Below are 22,738 nucleotides of genomic sequence, written 5' to 3'. Positions count from 1 at the left end.
GGGACAGGTGGCTGCTGTCAGCTATGTCCGGCTGGAAGGGCCTCGAGACATCTCATCCTGCTGGAGAGCCAGCTGAGGCACAGAGGGGGTTCATCCCAGTCAGTCCTCCATGAAGGCTGACCCTAAAGCCCGCTGTTTTGACCCCTTGGTAGTGCCCTGAGCCTAGTCTTAGATTTCCATCTTCTTTTCCAAATGGTTTCCCTTCCCCCAGCCCTCCCTCCAGAGAGGCCACTATCACCACCTCCAAAGCTCAGTGGCCCTCCTTCCCACACCCCACCAGCCCAGTTACAAGTGGTGATTTTCTGTTTATTGGTCAAAAACAAAAATCCAGAAGCAGAGATGGAAAGAGATTGTGAGTCGGGGAGACAGCAGGAAGGGGTAGGGGCCTTCTTGTCCCAGCTCTCCCCTTCATCCTTCTTCTGACCCTCCAAGGCCCAGGGTTTAGGCCGGAGCCAGAGCATCTGGGAAGGGCAGAGGCTTCATGGCTGAGGGAACAGCAGAGCTCTCAGGGGCGGTCCTTATGGGGTAACCTGGGCTGGAGGGCCCCAGGAGTTTCAGAAGAGCTGAGTTCCCAGGCCAGGATCCAAAGCCAATAGGATGGGTTGGGGTAGGCCCCTTGTTTGGCAACTGAGAAGAGGAGGTTTTGGGTGGCAAGATGCTGGTTTATTTACTGTAGGGCCCCCAGGGCCGTCAGAGCCCCTGCCCCCCACCGTGGGACTGGGAGACTATTTACACAGCAGGGAAGAAAGGAGCCAGAGACCAGGTCCTGTACTCCTGCCTGCCCAGAATGAGGAGGGGAGGGGCGTCTTGGGTCCTGTAGCCTTAGTCTTGGGGTTCAGATGGAAACTTCATACTCCCGTGTATCCTGGAGGCAGAGAGATGGGATCGGTTGCTGGGGTGGCATGAAAGTGGAGGAGGCAACAAAATGAGAGAGGCCACAAGGAAGGGGAAAGACACTGGATTTTTAAAGTAACAGTGGGTTGGGGGCCATGGTGTGGGAGTGGGGCTGAATCTGGCCAATAGATGTTTGGTTCACCCTACACTATGTTAAAATCACATTAAAAAAATCTGAATTTCTGGATTGTCTTGAACAATCTGGTAATTGGGCCTGTTTCCACTATGGACTAGATGGGACTCCGATTCTCTGGTTAACCAAAGTCCTCACCACTCCCTATTGTGCACACCTGACTTGCTTTGTTCATTGATGTGGCCTTTGTAGGCAGACACCTTGAGAGAAGGTTATAGAGTTCTGGGGGACCTGAGAGAGGTGGCATTTCAGGGGAGGGGAGGGCTCACCCCAGCTTCATACAGTGGATTGCTGAAGTCTGACTCCACAGTGATGGGGCTGTAGGAATGGGAGCCTGAGAAGCCGAAAAGGGATTTTCCCTGCAGCCTGGGAAATAGAGGAGACAGAGAGGCTTATACAGAGGTGAACCCCCAACACCCCATCCCCCAGTCTTCTGTGCCGGCAGGCAGGGTGTCTGCCCTGGCTGCAGCTCCCTGAGTATGGTACGTACTTGGTGTAGTATATGTAAACGCCACTGCCGAGGACAATGACCAAGCCTAGGGGCAGCAGGATGGCCAAGGCGAGGTTCCCACTCTCCAGCTGCCGTGATGGGTCAGTGGTCTGGGTCACTGGAGGGAGGAGGAGAGGCCACTGAGCTGGGGCTGGGCTGAGCCCTGGGCTCTCCCAGCCTCCTGCCCTGGGCCCTGAGCCCTGGGCCCTACCCCTCCGGGGCCTGGCCTCCTGCCCCCAGCCTCTGCCTTGCCCTCCCGACTCATCCAGGCCTGGGTCTCCACCTGTGCCCTCACTGACCTTCCAGTTTTCGGTTGTCCTGGAGCTCCTCATAGGCCACTGCAGGGAGAGGAGGGGGAGGGGACGGGGTCTGAGCCAGGGAGGGAAGGAGGCTGGGTAGAGGGCCAGGAGCCCAGTGGGGCTGGGCTGGACAGCCTGATTCTCTCTGACTTCTGCCAACCTAAACTTGATTTTTCCCTTAGTGGGGGCAGGGAGGAGGAGTCAGAGCAGGGCCTTCTTCCTCCCCTTGTTCCTCGTTGTGGGCAGTCTAAACCACCCAGGTCTGCAGCATTTTCAAAAACAGGGAAACTGAGACCTATCCAGAAGGTAAGAGACTTCTAAACCAAAGCCCCTTCTACTACATCCCTTAGTATAGCTTTATGACCTTGAACTTGCCCAGCACTTCTGGATGTGCCCATGAGGACGAGAGCCCACAGGAGGTGAATGGGGAGCTCGGCAGGGTTACCATCGGTCTCAAACTTGCTACCTGACTTTCTCAGCCCTGTCACTCCCCGAACACTGCTAGGACTGATCCCTCCAGCCCTGTCTGCCCAGGCACCTTTGCAGAGTGGGGGTTGGCTCGTCCACTGTGAGGGGTGGCCGGGAATACAGGTGATGGTGACCTCGCCGATGAGTTCAAAGCCCTCATAGCAGAAGAAGCGCAGAGACTCGCCCGCCTGGTAGTGATGCTTGTACAGGGTCTGATAGCCATTCTCCGGCACGCCGGGGTTTAGGCACGGCTCATACTTCACTGCAGGGAACATGTCGGTCACGTGCCAGCCGTGCTGCTGAGCAGGCCACCCAGCCATCCTTCCCAGGTGTCCCCAGACTCACAGGCGCACTTGGGGACCCGGTCGCTCCACTTGGGTGTGCCTGTGTCCCGGCTGTAGCAGGTGAGTACGGCTGCCCCCTCCAGACTGTACCCCGACAGACAGCGGTACTGGACATGGGAGCCAACAGGAAAGCCAGCATCCGAGGTGGTGCGGTGCCCATTGGTGATCTCACCAGGGTCAGCACAAGTCATGACTGTTGGCGAGAGGGCAAGGTCAGGGGGAGCTATAGCCTTAAAAAATCTCCCCCCAAAGCCTCGGGCTTGGAGGGACCTGAACCCCCTACTTCCCACTAGTTCCTCAGAATGAAGGGAGCAGGAGTTGGAAAATCTTAAAATTTATGCATTTTATATTTCCAGCTTCTTTGGGAAAACCGAGTGATTGGGGCAACCCAGGTCCCCAACCTAGGATAAAATTTTAAATATTTAACTACTGTACTGAGCATATCAGCTAAACCCTATCAGTGTCAGCCCTGCATGACAGACCATCAGCAGAACAGCAGCTGTCCGCTTTAGAGGGGCCCAGCTATCCCGGTCCCCTCGTCTCGTCATTCCCAGCCTATTTTGCTCACTAATAGAGCCTGCCAGGCTGGACTGGGGACGTTTGAGTTTACAACCTTGTGAAAGAATCACAATCATAGCCATTTCTTGTATATAGACCTGTGCAAGGCATCCTGCTAAATGTTTTATTTTATTTTATTTTATTTTATTTATTCATTTCTAGAGAAAGGGGAAGGGAGGGAGAGAGGGAGAGAAACATCAGTTGATTGCCTCTCTCATGCCCCCAACTGGGGACCTGGCCCAAAACCCAGGCATGTGCCCTAACCAGGAATTGAACTGGCGACCCCTCTGTTTGTAGGAGGACACCCAACCCACTGAGCCACAGCAGTCAGGGCCCTGCTAAATGTTTTACAAATACGACATATACTCTGATGATCCATCATGAGAGGTCAATATCACTGTCATCTGCACTGGGGGCCAGGGCTTAGGGAAGTCAAATGCTTGGCACACAGTGACTCCGAGAGGGAGTAGCAGAGCTAAAACCACTGTGCTGAGAGTCAGAGATTTAGGTCTCAGCTCCGCTTCAGGCTCGATGTCTCTCCTTGGGCAGATGCCCTCCTGAGCCTGGAGCAGCTGGGCCAGCCTCAATCTCCTCTGAACCCTACCTCCATCCCCTTCTGTTCTATCTGGGTTCCAGACTGGACATCCCATGAATCCTCCCAGAGATGGGGAGCTGTTTCTACCAGAAAGCTTTCCTCGTGTCCAGTCCAAATCTGGCTTCCTGAAACTCGGTGCCCGTTGGCCCCACCATTGCCCCCAGGGGCCAAGTAGAAGAACTACAATCCCTTATCCTTGCAATAGGCTTCCTAGACTTAGGAGAAAGTGACAAGATGCCACCCCTTTTGTTCTTCTAAAAAATAAAAACTACCAGCTCCTTTAAACATCATCTTTTCTGTGAAATCTGCTACCTCCCTGGGACAAGTAACCCACCCCTCTTCCCACAGCCCTTCTTCATACTTACAGCAGCCACTACTCACTGTTAACACGCGCCAGGCACTGTGTGAAAAACTTTTCATTTGCTCTTCACAACCCCCTATTCCTACTTCACCAGTGAAGAAGCCAAGGCTCAGAGACGTTAAGTATTTGTGGTTCCCGCTCTGTAAGATCCTGAGTTGTTTAACTATCTGTTTCTCTCCTAGACTGGGATCTCCAACAGGGTAGGGAGGGACCCCAATCCCTCCACATAACCCCCACCCCAACCCAGCATGGGGCTTCAATGACCGCCTAGGCCCTAGCAAAGCGACTCCCTGTAATGTCAAGAGTTGGGGATTGAGAGACTGGCGCAGGACCTAGAGCAGGAAGAGTGCAACTGTGCATTGATGGGACAGGGCCAGATAGGGGTAGAACTCCAACGAACATGGGTGGGGCCACTAAAAGATGAGGCAGGATCCAGAAGAAACTGGGTCAGAGCCCAGAGCAGTACAAGAGAGTGGGATGCAGCCCGGAGAAGATGAGAGTGAGACCCAGGGGGAGTTTCAGGGCATGGAGGAGCAAATGAGTGGAACCCGAAGGGCATAGGGGCGGGACCTGAGGAAGATGACGGAGAGATAAGGGATGAAACCCCAGACAAGCCAGGGGCGGGAACAAAGGACGGAGGCGGGGCGTAGAGTGAAATGGGCGGGGCCCAAGCTGAGCTGTGAAACTTTGAAGGGTGGGGCGGAGCCAGGACTGGGAAGGAGTAGGGCCCTAGCTCACTCTTTTGGCAGGCGGGCGGTGCTGCGCTCCAGGACAAGTCCCACTGGCAGGTGAGAATGTCGGAGCCGAGCAGCTCGTAGCCGGGCTCACACTGGTAAGTAAGCACCGTGCCCCGGATCAGGTCCCCGTGAGAAGCCGTCCTCCAGCCCCACTCCGGGGGTGGCAGTTCAGGGCACGTGTCGTTCCTGGGGACCTCTGCAGGGTAGACACAGATAGTTTAGAGGCTGTCCTGCGACTCAGAGCGCCCTTCCAGCCTTGAGGGGCCTCGCTGGAATCTCTGGCCTGGCGGAACCCTGCCCATCTCAGGACCCTAAGACCTCGGTACCTTTGAAGTGCAATACGAAACCCTGGCCCAGGCCAGGGTTTGGAGGCCCGGGCGGTGCCTGGAACTGCAGGGTGAGATCGGGCCCAGAGGAGAGGAGGCGGCGGCGCGGTTGAGGTCCCCGCAACTGGGCCAGGACTCGGGCGCTAGGACCGTCCCCGTCGAACAGAGTCAGCATGTCCCCTTCGCGCACATTCAAGCTGCAGGGAATAGGAACAGGTATGGGGGTTGGACTACGATCGATTCCCAATCCCTAACTTAGTTTATTAATACCCTGCCTACTCTCGGGTCCCGGCCCACATTCCCCTACCGGGTACTCCCCTCCTCAGTTTTGACCAATTACGGGCTTGTCTGTGCAAGTCTCTCCAGGTTCCACTTGTTCTGTGGCTCCTCCCAATTCCTGCTCCCCAATCCCCCAACTCTCTCCTCACTACTATCTCCTCCCACTGTCCATATCTGGTGATGCACAGCCTAGCTCAACACCAGCTCTGACCAGTCACAGACCCTGATCGTTACCATCCCACCCAACTCCAGGCTGCGCCTGAGGGAGTTTTTGGGCCACGCCCACTTCTGGGTTTGTCCAGTCTCACGACCACCTCATACCAAATCAGCTCACTGGATTTTCCCCGCACCCACTTTACTGTCTGTCGATACTGCGACCACTTGGGCCTCGGAACCTGGAGATCTGCTTCAGAGTGGCCTCAGAAACCACCAGAGTGAGAGACACTAGACCAGAGGCCTCTTTTCACAATAGCTCCTGAGGAAGGCTGCTTTGCCCCATTTACTTGTCCTAGGCCACCTGGCTAATTAGTGATTTGTACCTAGGTCTACCTAACAACCCACACCCCCATCCTGAACCGCCTCTTTAGTCTCCTCTTTCATTAGACCATATAGTCACCAAATCTTGTGTAGACACAGGAGCCAGCCAGGCTCAGAATGCAGGTCAGTGTGCTGTTATACCACACTGCTGAGCCCATACCCAACGCCCCCTCGGCAGCACCCAAACATACATCTCAACTTGGAGCAAGATGCGCTTCTCTTCCTGGACATGTAGACCCCACACACAGTCCTGGCCGGGGCTATAGCTCTGGGGCCAATCTGGAGAGAGGACCACACCAGCTGGCTCTGACAGCTCCCCTCCACACATGGCTAAGGTAGAAAGGGTGTCACATTCAGGACCCAGGTGAGTACACAGTCTCCATTTCAGCGCACTCCTCACCATTCCCAATTGTATGCACCAAGACTGCTTCACGGGTTTCCTATTATCTATTACTCACCTGTTTCTTGACATACCTAGTCCTGTGGTGTCCAATCTCCAGCTCCACTCTTAATTAACCCTACCTACTGTCCACCCAATACATGACTTAGCCCAACTTCACTTCTAGCACTTGGAGACATTTGGGTTGCAATCCCTGAAATCTGTAACAAGCCCACTAATCACTCAACTAAGAAAACTGAGCCTCTGAAAGGGACAGGGATTTACCCAAGACCTGGATTTATTAGGTTTGGATATGCAGGTCTCTTGTGAATAGACTTCCCAGAATCCCCAACTCAGGGGCTAGTCTGTAGAATGAAGGATTACTGGCGATATGGAAGGCTCACCCTTGCAGGCTGGCTCTGTGTCATTCCAGTGGGGTTCTGTGGGATCCACACATTCGATGGCATTGGGGGGGCCAGGGGGCTCCAAGGCATATCCTGGGAGGCATGAGAAGGTAGCCAGTGCCCCTGGCCGGTACTCCGGGTCTGTGGTAGTGACATTGCCATGTGCCAGGAAGGGGGCGAAGCAGCGATCTTCCTCAAAGGCTGAAGAGGAGTCGATCACACACATTAAGCATTTGGACAGACATCAAGGGGTTTCAAACTGGGGGACTTGGGCTGAATTCATGTGTTGCTTGGCCACTCAGTGAGCTGTTTAAAATGGAATGATTTTGGACTAGCTTTCACTCTCCAGTTTCCCCAAAACCCTAACACTCCTCATTTGTATTTATGTTACCTCACTAGCTCTGGAGGGAAACCCTTAGGCTAGTCAAATCCCAGCCATTCATTCTGCAGATAAACAAACTGAGGTCCAAAGACAAAAAGCCACTTGCCCGATGTCACACAGTAGGGCAGTGGCAGAATCACATCTGAAACACAGGTTGCTTGATTCCCAGCCAGAAACACTTGGCTCTGGAAACTATGAAGGAGGGGCGGGGGGGAGCATGCGTTTGGAGCGTTGGCTCCTGCAGGTGTGTTCTCTCCTTAAAAGTAACAGCTGGATTCTGATAATCCCTGATTATCCATGTTGAGGCTAGGATCTAAAAGTGCAGCTAACACAAAAGCTACTCAGCTTTGACTTTGAACCAAGTCAGCAAAAATGAACATTTGTAAAGCATTGCTGTTTTCCCCCACCTGATCATGCCTTAGCTGCAAAACTATCTGTGAGGTAAGACTTAGGTGCCTATCATACAGAGCAAAAATCTGAGGCATCAGTAGCCCACCACTATGGAGGCAGGCCTCAAACCTAGGAATTCTCATTGCACTCTCAGAATATAACATGAAATTTATTTTTTAGACTCACTGTTACTGGACCTAATAAAGTGTCATGTCCAAATCCTACACATTCATTAGGGCCGAGAGTCAATTCTCTGCTCCAGTCACACTGGCATTCTCTAGTTCCCAAACAGGCCTTTCTCTACCCCTTTACCACTACTCACACTGTTCCTTTCACCCAAAATGCTCATTCTCAATCTCTCTCTTTTAAAATTCTCTCTATCCTTTAAGGCCCAGCTCAAATGCCTCTTCTCCCATGACCACTGACCTCCTTGTTTCTACCTGTCCAGCATCCAGCCCCTCTTCTTCTGGTAAGTAACAACACTCCTATTTTCATTTTGGCACACATGCCTCCCATAATTCCAGTCCATGAGATTCATTTGGGGCCAAATAGGGATGGCTGCATGATGTGAATCCACCAATAACACCACCTGCCCCTAGCTACGGTGGTATGACCTAAGCCAGGTCAATGAGAACATTTCCTGGCATTTTTTGCTGAAGCTCTTAGGAAAGTGGCATGCTTTCTCTCTTTCTGATAGAGTTACTAAGTTGGTAGTATGTTAGTCTGGAACTGCTTGGTTCAGCACAGACTGAGAGTGCCTGAGAATGAAGCCAACAGAGAGGAAAGAACTGAGAGGTTAAGGTAACTGTTTCTTGGTATGTACCTGGATCCAGCCATACATGAGGCTTAAACAGAAAAGGCCACCTCATAGAATTAGAAGGGGTCTATATGAAGAGAACCTTGTAGTTTCCGGTTGGGGAAGAAAGTCAGGTTTTCGGAATTCAAACACAGAGACGAGCAGGGTTACAGGACGTGCTGTGACCACGTGTGGACATCAGGCAGAGGGGAAGGTGCTGGGGTTAGGGCCCGAGGGGAGGGCAGTCACCTTCAAATCGGAGGCTCAGCAGCAGGGGATTAGCAGGTGTCTCTGAAAGCAGCTCCACATAGAGGGACTGGGCATCACTGATGAGACCTCGCTCTGGGACATCATCCATGTCAGAGTCATAGATTACTGGGGACAGGGGACTGCCCCCGGAGCGCACCATCAGCCTGGGGTGAACAGAAGGTGTCCAGGAGCTCAGTTTCCCCTCAGAAGCTGCCTCAACTCTTGCCTGCACTTTTCATAGCTATAATTTTCAAACATTAATTATATGCCATGTACTTTTCTAAGGTTTTACATATTTTTATCTTGTTTAATGCTTACAAGAATCCTTGAGTCAGATACTATTATTATTACTCCTCATGCCATAGATGAGGAAATTGAGGCACAGAAAGATTAAGAAACCTGCTTAACATCACATAGCAACTACCATCAGAGCTGGGATACCAGCTGGTTAAAGAGCAATAATGACAATAATGCAAACATATTTCTAGTGCTTACTGTGTGCTAGCACCATTCTGAGCACTTTACACATCTTAATGCATTTATCCTCCCAGAAACAATGAGAGGTACTATTTATTATGTCCATTCTACAGATGAGGAAACTGAGGCATAGAGAGGTTAAGAGATTCATCTAAGTTTGTACAGCTACACTGCCTAAGAAAAAGAATGACTAACCTGTGTTTGACACAGATCCCAACGGGTCTACCCAAAGTCTGTCTGACTCCCCACTGTAGCCTCCCTATTTCCCTGCAGTAGGGACCTCTGATTCAAAGCCCAGACCCTTACCGATCATTGTCCTCATCCAGTGAGACTCTCTCAAAGTGCAGATGCAGCCGGCGTCCCTCAGCTGCTTCAATGACCCAACGGCAGGTGAGGTTGGGCCCTGCAGCTCCCCCAGGCTCAGGTGACACGATGCGGCCCAGTGTAGCATTGTGGATGGTGCCACCACAGGATGCTGTGGGCAGAGGAGGAACAGGCTAAGGTGACATTTCCCCCCATCTTCAGAGCTGTTGCATCCCATCCAGACCTTTGACTGGGACCTGGCCTCAGCATGGCCTTTGCCCTACATGCTCACCCCAGGGCACAGGACATTTTTCAGGCTACCACTGAGGTAGGAATCCAGATCTGGAATAGGAAAACCTAAGTGGATACCCCAAGGATGGAGATTTCACCAGAAAGAAGATTCCCCAGATGCAGGCATGCTGGGATGGGGATTTATTAGGGATCCCCCATTGAAGCCCTCAGATGGAAAATCTTCAAGCTGGGATCCCCAGGATGAAGACTCCTCAGGATAGAGATACCTCAAAGGTTTGAGACCACCCCCCCCAAAAAATGGTTTCCTCTAAGATGAAGAAGAGTCTCCAGAAGAAAGGACCTCCAGAATGGTGACTCCCAATATGGAAACCTCCCATGTGGGACTTCCCAGATGGAGATCCCCCAACGACGGAGACTCCAAGGATCGAGACCTTCAATGTAAAGAGCTCCAGATGGAGGTCCCAGGATAGCAATTCTTTAGGGTCAAAACTCCTCCAAGATAGGTGTTCCCCAAAGATGGAAACCCTCAACATAGGACCCTTCCAGTGGGGTTCCTAGGACAGAAGCCCTCACCTACTGTGGCAGGAGATTCACCTATGCAGCTGGGGGGTTCACCACTCCAGGCTGGCCGGGTACTATTGAGGCAGATGAGGGTCTCTTCGCCCTGCAGCCGGTAGCCTGAATCACAGTGGAAGGTGGCAGTGCCCCCAGGGTGCAGATCTGTCACGCTCACATCCCCATGGGCCGGCCGGGGAGGGAAGCCGCAACTCAGGAGGTAGGCTGGAGCAGGGAGAGGACGGAGAAGGGAGACTCATTTTCCCACGCCACTCTCTCTCACCAGTCCCCCAGCACTTCCTCCCTCTTTCCAGGACCCATGGGGGTACAAGCTGGCTCCATGTTGGAGTGCTCCCATGGGCACACTGTCTCATGAAGAAGTAATTTCAACATCCCTTATTTCCCCCAGTCTTTGTAATCTACCCATTTTGGCCCCCATTTTAGAGATATAGTACCTGAGACTCAAAGAAATTCCGGATCCTAGCATTCATTTGCTATGTGACCTCAAGCAAATCAATTGACCAAACCCCATCCAGCTCTAATAAAAACAAATCATATTTGCAGAGCTATTCAGCTTACATCTTGAGTTCACACTGTGCTTTGGAGATAGTCAGAGAAACACTGTGACCTATTTTCCAGATGCAGAAAATGAGGCTCCAAGTTATTAAGTGCCTCAGAGCACTTCCTCCCCTCTACACACACAGTGGACTTTCTTTCACGGAGGTACACTATGGTATTAGAACCTCAGCTGTCACCACAGGAACCAGACACAACTCCTTTAGGAACTTTGACTATTTTATCATTACAGTCCTTAATACTCACTGCTCTCTAAATGAATAGCCAAGTGTAAGTGAAGTGCTTTGCTTTTATCAAGGAGCTGTTTTATCTTCTCCTTTCTTGCTGTGAGAACTGTGTAATCTCTCTTTTTGCACTGACTGCTAGAAAGCTCAGAACCAGGAAACAAAGTTTTCTCCATACACATTCTGTTTCGTCAGTTTTAATAAACATTACCTGGTACCAGTTTTTTCTTACTTAGTCTTTTTAATTTTATTGCTTGAATTCTTTTTTGAAAGCTTCCTGAAAGTCTTTGGAATCATATGGTATAAAACAAATAAATAGAAAGTGGCTTGGCAGTAAATGATGGACTCTGAACTTCATCTCGAAAGAGCTCTCTGTGTCTGTTTCGGAGCAGGCAGAGCTCATCAAGAAGGGCTTCCTGGAAGAAATACACCAAAACTGGGTCTTGTAGGAGGGGCAGACTACAGTTAGCAGAGGGCTTGGGAGATACCACCTTGCCTAGGCCTTTGCTTTTTCTAACCCTCTAGCCCTCAATGATTCTGTAAGAGACCTGGTCTCTCCCTATATATTTAAATTCAACAAGAATTTCCTTGGCGGGGTCCTGGGAGGAGAGACATGATAAGACCCAGGCCTTGCTCTTTGGGAATCTACAGTCTACTGAGGTAGAGAGACATAAAAACAACTTTCTAGAGCACAGTGATTTGAATAAATGTTAGCCCCTGTAATGGCTCTCCATGACCAACAGAACCAAGTCTGAATGCTCTAGACTGACATTCAAGCCCCACAGCTGGGTCCTGCCCAGCATATATACCTCCAATTCCTGTCACCTATATGACCCATATATACTACACAATGTAGATTTGTAACTTCTTATGGTCTCACCTCCATGCTTTTTCACACTTCCCTTACCTGCAAGGCCTTCTTTTGCTTTTTCCCATCTTTCAAGGAGTAACTTCAGTGTTACCTCTTCCAGAAAGTCTTCCTGACCCCTCCTCTCTCTAGTAGAGTTAGTTGCTCTCTTGCCTATATATAGTCCCACACATATAATTTATCATCACATTAACCACTGTCTGTTGCCATTAAGAGACTGAACCAAACCTTATTTATTTTGTCTCCTAAAAGCCTGGTCTAACTGATCAACTGATGCAGCCAAGAGGCACTGTGGAACAATGCAAACAGCACTGGATTTGGAGACAGGCAGATCTGAGTTCCAGGTCTAGCTCCATAGCTTATTAGCCTATATGACCTTAAACAGGCGGTTTCACCTCTAGGGCCTCTAACTTATAAATGGCAGTAATAATCCTTGTCAATTAGCTTTAAAATGAAACAAATAAACAAACATACAAAGTACCCAGACTATAAAAAGTGCTCAGAAAATGTTCATCACCTGCCTCTCACCAGCCTCAGTTAATGAGTGACTGGGAGTCAGGCACTCAGGATTCTGACTTCTGACTCTGCAATGAATTTGCGGGTGACTGAGAAATCCATATAACCTTGAGTCTTTTTATTCCTCTCAGAGGTGGAGTTGACAGTGGCCCACCTCCAGGGCCACTGTGAGAAGCAAATGAAGCAACAATTGCTGGCCTTGGCATGAGGGGTGATGGAGCCTTTGGCCTGTCAGAGAAGCTAACAAGGTCACTCAGGACCAGAGGCCCCAGCTAGGGCAGATTAGGAAGTGCTTAAACGGGGCTTTGTCTCCGAAGGTGCCCAGAGAAGCCATAAAGCAGGGAAGACCGAGGCGGGTAGTGAAGGGCAATTTATGAAATAGCTCTGTTCCCCCAATGTTCTACTTAGCCTAGAGTCCTAGAGTTCTATTTTCAATGCCCTAGGGAAGTGGCTGCTTAAAGGAGGCAGCAGGGGGCCATTCTGTAATATCTATAGTTCAGCCCTCTGCTGTGGGCCCTCAAGGCATGCCCTTCCTCCCCTATATATGGTCCTGACCGCCAACTATATGTCCCTTAGTTCACTGGGCTGTCCCAATACAGGCTTGGTGCTGGGTGCCTCCACCTTACACATATGAGTCCCCGGAACAGGCCCTCGGCAGAAGCCTCAGGAAAGGCTGGAGAGGTCATAAAGTGGGGATATAAGTTATGTGTATCCTGGGAAAGAAATCTGGGGTTAGCAAAGCTAATAAGGGGTCAGGCAAGGCCATGAGGTGATATGAAAGGGACATTGGCTGGACACAGTTCCCTCTATTTCTGAAGAGCATAGAGAGGCACTTTGGAGAGCCAGCAGTGTCTAGAGTGGGACAGTGGGCTGAGCCCCTTGCCTCAGGCACACATGTATGCTAGAAAACACACTTGCATTATGGGAAGGTTCCCCTTACGCACAGGCGAGTGTGGACACACACATGTGTAGGTTGTTTGTGGGTGGATGCTCATGAGTGCAGTCATGCATGGATCTGTCCCACTTCCCTTCCCCCAGAAGCCATCAGGATCTTTCTAGGTCACAAATCTGAGGCTGTCACTATCCTGCTTTAACATTTCAAAGTATTCGCCCCTCCCTTGCAGAAAAAGAGTCTGAACTCCTTACTGAAGCTGACAAGGCCCTTCATGATCCAGCCTACCTCCTGGTCTGGTCTCTTAGCCTACTTCTCTCCTCTCTCTCTGTGCTTTTACTATAATAGCAATGACTGACATTTCTGAGCTCTGTGTACCAGATGCTATTTTATTTTATTTTATTTTATTTTTTAAAAGATTTTATTTATTTATTTTTAGAGAGGGAAGGGAGGGAGAAAGAGAGATAGAGAAACATCAATGTGCGGTTGCTGGGGGCCGTGGCCTGCAACCCAGGCATGTGCCCTGAATGGGAATCAAACCTGCGACACTTTGGTTCGCAGCCTGCACTCAATCCACTGAGCTACACCAGCCAGGACCAGATGCTATTTTAAGCAGTTGATATGTATTAACTCTTTGTTCATCCTAATAATACCATGAGGTAACTATTATAATCCCCATTTTTCAGATGAGGCAATGAGACACAGAAAGGTTAAGTAACTTGTTCCAGATCACACAGCTAGGACAATTCTGTCTTCCATGCTAAATTACTTCAACTCTTCGAGGGGCTCACATTTTTTCTCCTCTCTGGGTCTAGGAGCGAGTTTTTTAATCCATCTGGACATCTGTCTTCCTCTTTTGCTCCCTCCCACCCTTTCCCTAGCTAACTTACCCTTTAGGTCTCAGCTTAGTTATCATCTCCTCCAAGAAGGTATCCCTATATTCCTTAGGAGAAATTTAGGTCCATTTGATACTTGCTTTTTCTGCCTATATTCCTCCATCATAAGGATATGGGTCCTCAGGTCACTGAATTATAATCTCCCAATTACTTGTCCATCTCCCTACCTAGATTCTGAGTTCCTTGTCAGATTTACATGTGGTTTGTTCATTCCTGTCCCCAAGGTTAACACAGAGCCAGTATGAAGTGGACACTAGATAAACATATGAGTGAATGGATGAATTGTTACTTGTATGAGTGTATACTCAAACACAAGTCTGTGAAATAAGTGTGCATAGGTCTCCTCTGAGGATTCTGTTTCCAGGATGTTAGTCAGGAGGAGAAGTCCCTGACTTGTGCTGTGCTTAGAAGATGTCCCTATGCCAGTGTGCCAGTGAGTCCCTTGCCCTTCCACCAGCACCATGAACTCCTCACCCTGATAGTGGATCCTGAAGCCACTGCCCCTTGGGACCCGAGGGCTCTGGAAGTGCAGGAGCAGCCGATTGGTTGGACTCCGAAGGACCTGTCCTTCTCCCAGCATGGAAGAGTTGGCCAGGAGTCGGGGAGGCAGGCCTGGGGCACCCCCACCAGCCAGCACCAAGAGTTCCTCCTCCCGAGACAGGTTCAGCATCTGCACCTAAAGAAGCCAGATGCAGACCCACCAGGGCAAATCAACCAGGATGGGAAACCCCTGAAGTCCCCCGCCCCTTGCTTTCTTTTTCCCTGTATGTGGCAGTCCAAATACCACGGTGACTGTGGCCAAGTTGTAGAACTCCAGGAGTCTTCCCAAATACCAGAAAACAGGCCCATTCAAGTTAGAAAACAGGTTGTCTGGCTCTGACATCAAACTTGTGCACACCCTAAGGCCCAAAGGAAAGGGCTTGAAGGTTTCACAGTCATACTCATATGCTTAAGTCCACTTACCTGGATCTCAATGCCATAGCCAGGGTAGACATGGATGCTGTATGTGCAGTCCAGGGGTCCCACGGTGTGGCTGGTGCTACTCCCTAAATCTGGAGATTCCACATGTCCTTCACCCTCGGAGATGTTGTTATTACACAGAACTAAAAAGATATAAGTGGTTATGGTTGAACAAATACCTGTGTTCTTGCCCTCCCAGCCAAGCAACTCTGGGGGTCCTCATCTATCTTCTCTCCAGCACCCCCCACCATCTTTATCCAAAGCTCCCTCTCCCACCTGTGCCCAGAACTCCCTTCTCCAACTGCAACATAGATAAGACATAGAAAGGTACTTAGAATGGGTATATAAATGCTAGCCTTTATTATTAAGAAGCAGCTCCGCTTCTACCTGTACCCAGACTGCTTCTTTCACACCTTCCCTGCAGTCTCTCCCCCATCCATATCCTACTCCCCTTGAACACTACCCCCTTCCCTTTCAGTTGCCGCACCTGGGCTGGTCACCGTGGTGGTGACTGTTGTGGTGGTGATGATGGTGGTCGTGGTCTCCTCCTCTCCTCCCTCAGGCCTGAGAGGCGGGCCTGGGGAAGCGGGACCGGAAAGGGGTGGGGCCGTAGTTCCTGGGGGCGGGGTCAGCAGCTCCGGTGCGGTGGGGCCTGCTCCCCTACCCCACTTAGGGGTTACGGCTGTTGTCAGAGGCCCTGTCCCTGGCTCAGTGGCCCGTGGCAGAGAGGGCGATGCAAGAGTCTGGCTGGCTGGAGGGGTGGCTAGTGTGGGATCTGGATCAGTTCCTGGGACAGTGCAAGAGAAGTCAGGGCACAGGGAGAGCAAACTGGTGGGCCTGGATGGGGAGTAGGGCTGAGGGAAACTGGGGGTTCCCCAATGAACCCAAAAGACCTTCCCCACAAGGAACAAACCCTCCACCTCTACTTTCCCCAACCAAAGCCTTCACCTCCTCCCAAGGTTTCCACAGCCTGATACCCTTCCCCCTTCTCTTCCCCTTCTCTTCTGGATCAGGCCCTTCCACCCTGACAGTTTCCTTGAGCCTCTCTCTCTCTGCCTCCTCATTCAAATTTGGTTCCTCTCCTGACTACCCCTTTCTCTCTCCTCTGTGCAGCTCGCTCTCTCTCTTGCTCTCTCTGGAACTCTTCATTTCTCTGATTAGTATTCATATCACTCTCTGATTTTATGATTCTGGATCTACTAATCTCTGTATTTCTCTCTCTTTCTCTTTTTGTGTTTGTCTCTCTTGCACTATTTTCTGAATCTGGTCCTCTGAGTTTCCATCTGCCTTTTTCTCTGATTGTCTGTTTTTCATCTGACTCTGTCTCTTGATTATTCTGACTCTTTCTGTCTATACCCAGTTTTGACTCTATATTCTCCCTCTCTCTCTCTCTGAATTTCACCGGCCTAGCTCCCCATCCCCTGAGTTAATGTATCTCCCTCTGCCTCTATGTCACTCCTGCCACTCTGGGAGCCTCACCCGGCAGGTAGCCCATCTCTGGGCCCCTCCTTAGCAGGGCCCCATGGAGCAGTTCAGCCAAAGCCTCTGAGGCTACTGTGGGGGTCTCACTTCCAGGCTCCAGCAGCGCCTCTTCCTCTTTCATGGGAAGACCTAAGAGATAAGGTTGTGAGAGCCCTTTTACTGCCCCCCACTCCTAGATTCACCAGAAAGATATTTTCCAGAGTTATTCTCCCTCCTCAGCTGGGACTGCAGGAGCTCATAGGGTTCCAGGCTGCACTAAGAGCTAAGATGGGAGGAGGGGCTCCCAGCTGCCCCTCACAATCCTGTACCTTCCCCACCCTCCTTTGCCCCCAGGCTGTGTAAGCCTTCAGTGAGCACCTTGGCTGTAATGAACACTGGACAGCGCCAGCAGGGTGGAAAATGGGGAATGGTGCTGCCTTCATTTTCACCTCAGTGGTCTCCTGGTCTCTGCGGAGGGTCTGACAGCACCTCCCAGCCCTTGCCTCCGCAGTGCCCAGATTTCTCTCTGGATTTCTGTCTCTGCAGTGTGGTGTTCTCTCTCTCTCCCTCTCTCTCTCTCTCTCTCTCCCCCTAATTTCCTCCCTCCCTCCCTCCTTTCTCTCTTTCTCTGCAGTCTCTCCCTGGAGTCTGGCTGGGGGGCAGAGAGGGGAACTGGCTATCTGGTCTCTGAGCAGTGCCTCTGTTCATCTGTCTTTGTTCATACATCCAAGAGCAGTTGTGTGTGCAGTGCCTGGCATCCCTCCCAGCCTCTCCATCTCCTACTCAGGTACTCTGCGTGTTCTGCCACCTCCACAGACATCCCCCAACTTCCCCAGCCTTCCTTCCTAGATTTAACCCCCTGAGACCCTGCTAAAAGCTACCCTCACTCATTTCCCCACTTCCTCTATAGTGGGGTTAGGGGTTCCAGGTACAAGCTGGAAAGCCCTGGCTTGCCCCTTCCCATCAGTTGTGCCCCTCCCCTTCCCTAAGAGCTTGGAAGGCCCAGGGTATTCAGAGAAAGGAGAGTAAAGGACCCTCCTGGGAGCCTTCATGGGCCCACCCCCATGATCCCAAAGTCCTTACCCTGAATCCAGGGGCAGCTCAGCAGAATTAGGAACAGCAGCTGGGGAGGCGGCGGGTGTTGGGCCTTGGGAATCCCCATGGCGACTCACACTGATTTCTCTTCTCTGTGCCTATCTTAAATAATCTAGCTGTCACCTTTCTTCTGTCTCTTCTGCACCTCTTAAATAATCTAGCTGTCACCTTTCCTCCGTCGCCTTCTATCTTTCTCTTTCCCTTTAATTTTTTTTCCCTGCTAGGAGTTAGCAAGGAAGACAATTTCTCAGCCCCTCGAGACGGAGGGACAGAATTGGGCTGGGAGGTCGCCTGAAGCCCACCCCTCTTTGCCCAATCTTCTCTGTTCTCCGCTCCGGAATCTGTGGGAGAGGGGGCGCGGCTCCCGCTGCAGGGGGTGGAGGCAAGAGGGCCGAGAGGGCCGAAGGAGCTAGGTCTCTTGGGTTACCCTCTTGCTCCGCCTCCTGGGTCCACCAAGGTGAAATTTAGCTGAGGAAAGGCAAGACAGCTTCCCGGGGTCTGAGGTGGGTTCGAGGATTGGGAAGATCCCTACTGGGCTTTAGCGGGGCTTGGCGGGGAGGGAAGGGGGTTGCAGAGCCTAGAGAGCTGAAGCTCGGGCACTAGAGCTGCGGGAGGGAGAAGCTGAGAAAGGTGTCGAGCCCACGTCAGATCCTGGGGACGGGCGAAGGGAGTGGCTTGGGATTTATTGGGGGGGGGGGGGCGGGAGGAAGGAGGAGGAAGTGCAGATGGAAGAAGGAGGGACCTTATGAGCCAGGACCACAATCCTCACTCCCTCAGCCCCTAAGGGAGGCAAAGGAAACTCCGGTCCCAGAAATAATTACGGTCCCGTCTCCTCACAGTTACAACATCTGGAATCTGAATCTCCTCTTCCCAGGGTGTCGAGGGACCGCACAGCTGGGTTCGCTCCTGCTCAGCCCCCAATATGCCCCTTGCCTATAATCCAGGCCCTCCTATGGGACTTCTTCTATTTTACAGAAGTTCATGTGTAATGGGCTTTCCTCTCCTCTAGGAGAATGTCAAGTTTCCACGTTAGTGGGGTTTCAACTTTGATTTTTTATTTCTGGACTCTCAGAGCCTCTGAAGCGCCCTTTTCAGCACCACCAGCGCGCGGACAGCTCTTCCCGGCCCAGCCTGTGTGGGCTCCGCCCCCCGCGCTTCGGCGGATTGGCTGAAGCCGCCATCACCATCAATCAGGGGCCCTCCTGGGTCCTGCTCCGAAGGAAACGAAGGGGGAGGAGGGGTCACAGGCGGACTGGTCCAAGGTTCTGCAGACTCAAGGACAGGCCGAGGCATCTTGGTCTGCAGTCCGTACGTTCGCCCCGCCCCTTGGTTTGTCCCGCCCCTTCTTTTCGCATTGCGGGGCGGCTAGAGGTTGGCAACTTGCCCCTGGAGCCACATATGGCGCCCCTTCGGGTCCGGGGAGAAGGAAATTCGGGGACCATCCCCATCCCCCGCTGGCTGAGTTGCTGCTGCCACTGGGCAGGGGGCTGGGGTAGCTAAGCTGAGAGGACTACCGTAGGATGGAGTGACGTCAGGGTGTGTGGGAGCCCAGGAAGGAGCGAGTAGGGAGAAAAAGCACGCGCACGCGCGCGCACCTGCGGGTAGGGTTGAATGAGAAGAGAGGGCAGGGAGAGAAGGGGGAGGAAGGAGAGAAGCCGCTGCCGAGGACGACTGGTTGCAGGTCCCCAGGGCCGCGGGTCCAGGTGGGGTAGGAACTGCTGTCCAGGGAAGCTAGAAGAAAAGAGGTGGGAGGAAAGAGCGAGAGAAAGGAGGGGTTGGGGTGGAGGGAGAAGAAAGGAGAGGAGGAGACAAGAGGGTGAGGAAAGGAGAGGCAGAGGGTGAGAGGAAACTGCCACAAGGAGAAAGAACAGGCGAGAGAGGAGGGTTAAAGGTACATGAAGGAGGAGAGAAGGCTGGAGATACAAGGTGGAGAGAAGACCTCTGAAACAGAGAGAACCCAGAGTGGAAACGTGGAAGGGAAACAGCCCAGGGGGTAACCAGGGAGCAGCCATGGAGGATGAACTGGGGGCACAGGGGAACTGGGGTCAGGAAGATGTCCCAGGCCTCTTGGCCATGGTCTCCCTGCCCATCATGCCTACATGGCCATTGCCCCTGGCCTCCTCAGCCTTTACCCTGCTCCTGGGAGCTCTCACTTCCCTTTTCCTCTGGTACTGCTACCGCTTGGGCTCCCAAGACATGCAGGCTCTGGGGGCTGGGAGTCAGGCTGGGGGTGTCAGTGGTGGGCCTGGGGGATGCTCTGAGTTTGGCAAGCTAAGCCCAGGGAGCTCTGGGGAGCCTGGGGAAGGACCTAGGACAGAAGGTCTAGTGAGCCGTCGCCTTCGGGCCTACGCCAGGCGATACTCCTGGGCTGGGATGGGTAGGGTGAGGCGGGCAGCTCAGGGTGGCCCAGGCCCTGGGGGAGGGCCAGGGGTCCTAGGTATTCAGCGCCCAGACTTGCTTTTCCTGCCTGACCTGCCCTCACTGCCCTTCGTGCCGCGGGATGCCCAGAGACATGACGTGGAGCTCCTGGAAAGCAGCTTCTCTGCTATTTTGCGAGACTTTGGGGCAGTGAGCTGGGATTTCTCAGGGACTACCCCACTTCCTCGGGGCTGGTCCCCACTGCTGGCTCCTGGGTGCTACCAGCTCCTGCTGTATCAAGCAGGCCGGTGCCAACCCAACAACTGCCGCCGGTGCCCCAGGGCCTATCGGGCACTGAGGGGACTTCGGAGTTTCATGAGTGCCAACACCTTTGGCAATGCTGGCTTTTCTGTCCTCCTTCCCGGTGCCCGGCTTGAGGGCCGTTGTGGGCCCACCAATGCCCGGGTCAGATGCCATCTGGGTAAGTAGATGATGCCTGCAGACAACCTCCTTGCCTCCCTTCTCTGCCACCAGAGATTTCTACACTGTGGTTCTGATCATGCCTCTTCTCAGAAATCTTTGATTTCAGAAACCTGTTTCCCACAACAGCAGCATTTTCTGAGCTTCAGTTACCTGCAAACCATGCTCATAAGCTTTGCCATAGTCCTTTATCATCTGTACTATGTATCTTCATATGGATTCCCATCCATATTTTTACTTATTTAAAAGGAATCTTTACAGAACATGATTATCAGTATTACTTGCCCTAAATGGAGAGTACTCATAAAAACAAATTTAAACTTTTTAGAAAAGGCTTTTAAGATTCTGGCTAAATAGTCTCTCTGGAACTGAAGCCTACACTCTCTTTGTTTAGAAGGGAGCAGTGTTAGTGGGGGTGTTAATGTCATGAGAACACTAAACTGAGATTTGCTTTTCGGTGTTTTAAAGACTGAGAGAAAATGGAGAGGAAAACAATTTTCTGATTATTTAATTCCGTGACCTTGTTTTGCCTAAAATCATCTCCTGTACTACTGCTTAGATGTGTCCTCCACTTGAAGCACACTAGCCTCAGGATCCAATCCAGATTCTTTCTTTCCTCATCTCCCATGTTCCTTTCCTTGCCTTCCCTCCCACCATGATCTAAAAAATAAAGGCCTCTGACTAATCCTGGCAAACACCACACTCATGCTATGCACTTAACCTAAAATGTCTTTACCATTTATCACTTTATCACCTCCTGGAAAACTCTTACTTAGCCCTCAGGAAACAATTTCAAATGTCATACCTTCCCTGAGATATCTATTCTTTATCATTTGAAGTGGCTGGTCAGTTTTCTCAGTACTTGACTGTGTGGTCTCTAGGCAAGGATGGAGTCATTAGTTTTATATCTTGCAGGGAGGGAAGGCCCAGCACATAGTAGGTTCTTAAATTGTCAGAAGCCTAGGAGGAAATGATGCTTCCTCCAGGAAGCCTTCCCTTTTCTCTGAAACAGAACAGATTGTGCTTTGCACTGCATTTCCCTGTATTTCCTATAACTTTCAGCCAGCATTGTTTTATAATTATATTCCAAGTCACCTTCCAGAGAGCAAGGAGGAACCACCATAGAACCTGGTATGCCTGGGTCTTTTTCCACAGGTCTGAAGATCCCACCTGGCTGTGAGCTGGTGGTTGGGGGTGAGCCCCAGTGCTGGGCTGAGGGACACTGTCTACTGGTGGACGACTCCTTCTTGCACACAGTGGCTCATAACGGTAATGGGGCTCTCCCTCTGCCAGGAGGAATGAGGGACTAACAGAGAAGGGAAATAGTCATGTGAGAGGCTACAGAATCAGGCCCACTGGCTTGCCGTCCTAGCACCACCATTTTCCAGCTGCATATCCTTGAACAAGTCACACAGCTTTTACGATCACCTGCAAAATGGGGAAACTGCCTTCTTGATAAGGTGACTGAAGGATTAAATAAATTAATGTAGGTTCAAAGTGGTTAACAGCATAAGACCCAGGGCCCGGACCACTGGGGTTCCTGTGCTACTTCTGGCACTTACATGGTTAGATGCCACCAAGTAGGTGGAAATGCCTTAACTGCATGTGTTATCAGGCCTGTGGGCCTCTTCCACCTTTGTCAAGGGGAGTGCTAACCTCTCCTTTCATACAACATATCCCTCAGGCACTTACTAGCTGTGTGAGTTTGGACAAGTTATTTAACCTCTTTGTTCCTCAGTTACTTTGTATAAAATAGGAGTAATTATGGTACTACCTCATAGTTTATTTTGATGATTAAGAGTTAATGCCTATCAGGGGTTAGAACAGTGCTTGGCACTTACTTACAAAGTGTTTGCTTTCTTGAGTATTTGGTGAGTGCTCTGGCATATAAGTGCTTAATGTCAGCTGCTCTCCTGTCTCCATTCCCATGTACCCTAGGTTCCCCTGAAGATGGGCCTCGAGTGGTCTTCATTGTGGACCTTTGGCATCCCAACGTGGCTGGGGCAGAGCGCCAGGCCCTCGACTTTGTCTTTGCACCAGACCCTTGAAGGAAGGTGTTGCCTTCAGACATCTGGGTTGGAGAGACGCTGCACTCAGGGATGGCTTGAGTGGTATCCAGGACCTCCTCTCCATTGCAGGGTGTGGGCGGGGCTGAGGGAGGCAACTGGCTAGTGAACATTGAAATACAGATCTTAAATCCTAAC

General features: G+C 51.4%; 2 protein-coding genes and 1 non-coding gene across 12 annotated transcripts; 1 reads left to right on the top strand and 2 right to left on the bottom strand.

Annotated features, from left to right (window-relative positions):
• Positions 1-292: 292 nt before the first annotated feature.
• Positions 293-19,314, bottom strand: SEZ6L2 (seizure related 6 homolog like 2). Of its 10 annotated transcripts, XM_036021256.1 has the most exons (19): positions 17,865-19,314; positions 17,685-17,819; positions 16,620-16,751; positions 15,628-15,927; positions 15,144-15,283; positions 14,655-14,856; positions 10,227-10,433; positions 9,405-9,573; positions 8,622-8,785; positions 6,805-7,005; positions 6,213-6,351; positions 5,206-5,402; positions 4,881-5,075; positions 2,630-2,821; positions 2,355-2,546; positions 1,817-1,855; positions 1,518-1,635; positions 1,297-1,393; positions 293-865 (listed from the first exon to the last, which is right to left on the bottom strand). In XM_036021256.1, the coding sequence occupies exons 2-19, from the start codon at positions 17,761-17,763 to the stop codon at positions 836-838; spliced, it is 2,793 nt and encodes a 930-aa protein (XP_035877149.1). In that variant the 5' UTR covers positions 17,764-17,819; positions 17,865-19,314; the 3' UTR covers positions 293-835. The 10 variants fall into 10 exon arrangements, with proteins under 10 accessions (XP_035877149.1, XP_028370445.1, XP_028370454.1 ...); XM_028514644.2 differs by having other exon boundaries at positions 17,685-19,314; XM_028514653.2 differs by having other exon boundaries at positions 10,248-10,433; positions 17,685-19,314.
• ASPHD1 (aspartate beta-hydroxylase domain containing 1) lies at positions 19,300-22,737 on the top strand. The gene is made up of 3 exons (XM_028509306.1): positions 19,300-20,535; positions 21,690-21,803; positions 22,473-22,737. The coding sequence occupies exons 1-3, from the start codon at positions 19,707-19,709 to the stop codon at positions 22,580-22,582; spliced, it is 1,053 nt and encodes a 350-aa protein (XP_028365107.1). The 5' UTR covers positions 19,300-19,706; the 3' UTR covers positions 22,583-22,737.
• On the bottom strand, positions 22,089-22,209 carry LOC114514665. The gene has a single exon (XR_003686097.1). It is a non-coding gene; the product is annotated as a U6atac minor spliceosomal RNA (small nuclear RNA).
• Position 22,738: the final 1 nt, after the last annotated feature.

Source organism: Phyllostomus discolor, chromosome 3 (genome assembly GCF_004126475.2).
Source record: "Phyllostomus discolor isolate MPI-MPIP mPhyDis1 chromosome 3, mPhyDis1.pri.v3, whole genome shotgun sequence".
Taxonomy (NCBI): Eukaryota; Metazoa; Chordata; class Mammalia; order Chiroptera; family Phyllostomidae; genus Phyllostomus; species Phyllostomus discolor.
The sequence above is the reverse complement of the archived record's forward strand: the minus strand, read 5'-3'. Positions and strand labels throughout refer to the sequence as shown.

Excerpts from the sequence above, each read along its gene's own strand:
- ASPHD1 (XM_028509306.1), top strand. The coding sequence starts at position 19,707 with ATGGAGGATGAACTGGGGGCACAGGGGAACTGGGGTCAGGAAGATGTC. Across the intron at positions 20,536-21,689 it reads CCGGGTCAGATGCCATCTGG|GTCTGAAGATCCCACCTGGC; the intron begins GTAAGTAGATGA and ends CTTTTTCCACAG. Across the intron at positions 21,804-22,472 it reads GCACACAGTGGCTCATAACG|GTTCCCCTGAAGATGGGCCT; the intron begins GTAATGGGGCTC and ends CATGTACCCTAG.
- SEZ6L2 (XM_028514644.2), bottom strand. The coding sequence starts at position 17,763 with ATGGGGATTCCCAAGGCCCAACACCCGCCGCCTCCCCAGCTGCTGTTC. Across the intron at positions 15,284-15,627 it reads CACCACGGTGACCAGCCCAG|TTCTGTGTAATAACAACATC; the intron begins GTGCGGCAACTG and ends ATATCTTTTTAG. Across the intron at positions 5,403-6,212 it reads ATCTTGCTCCAAGTTGAGAT|CTTGAATGTGCGCGAAGGGG; the intron begins GTATGTTTGGGT and ends TATTCCCTGCAG.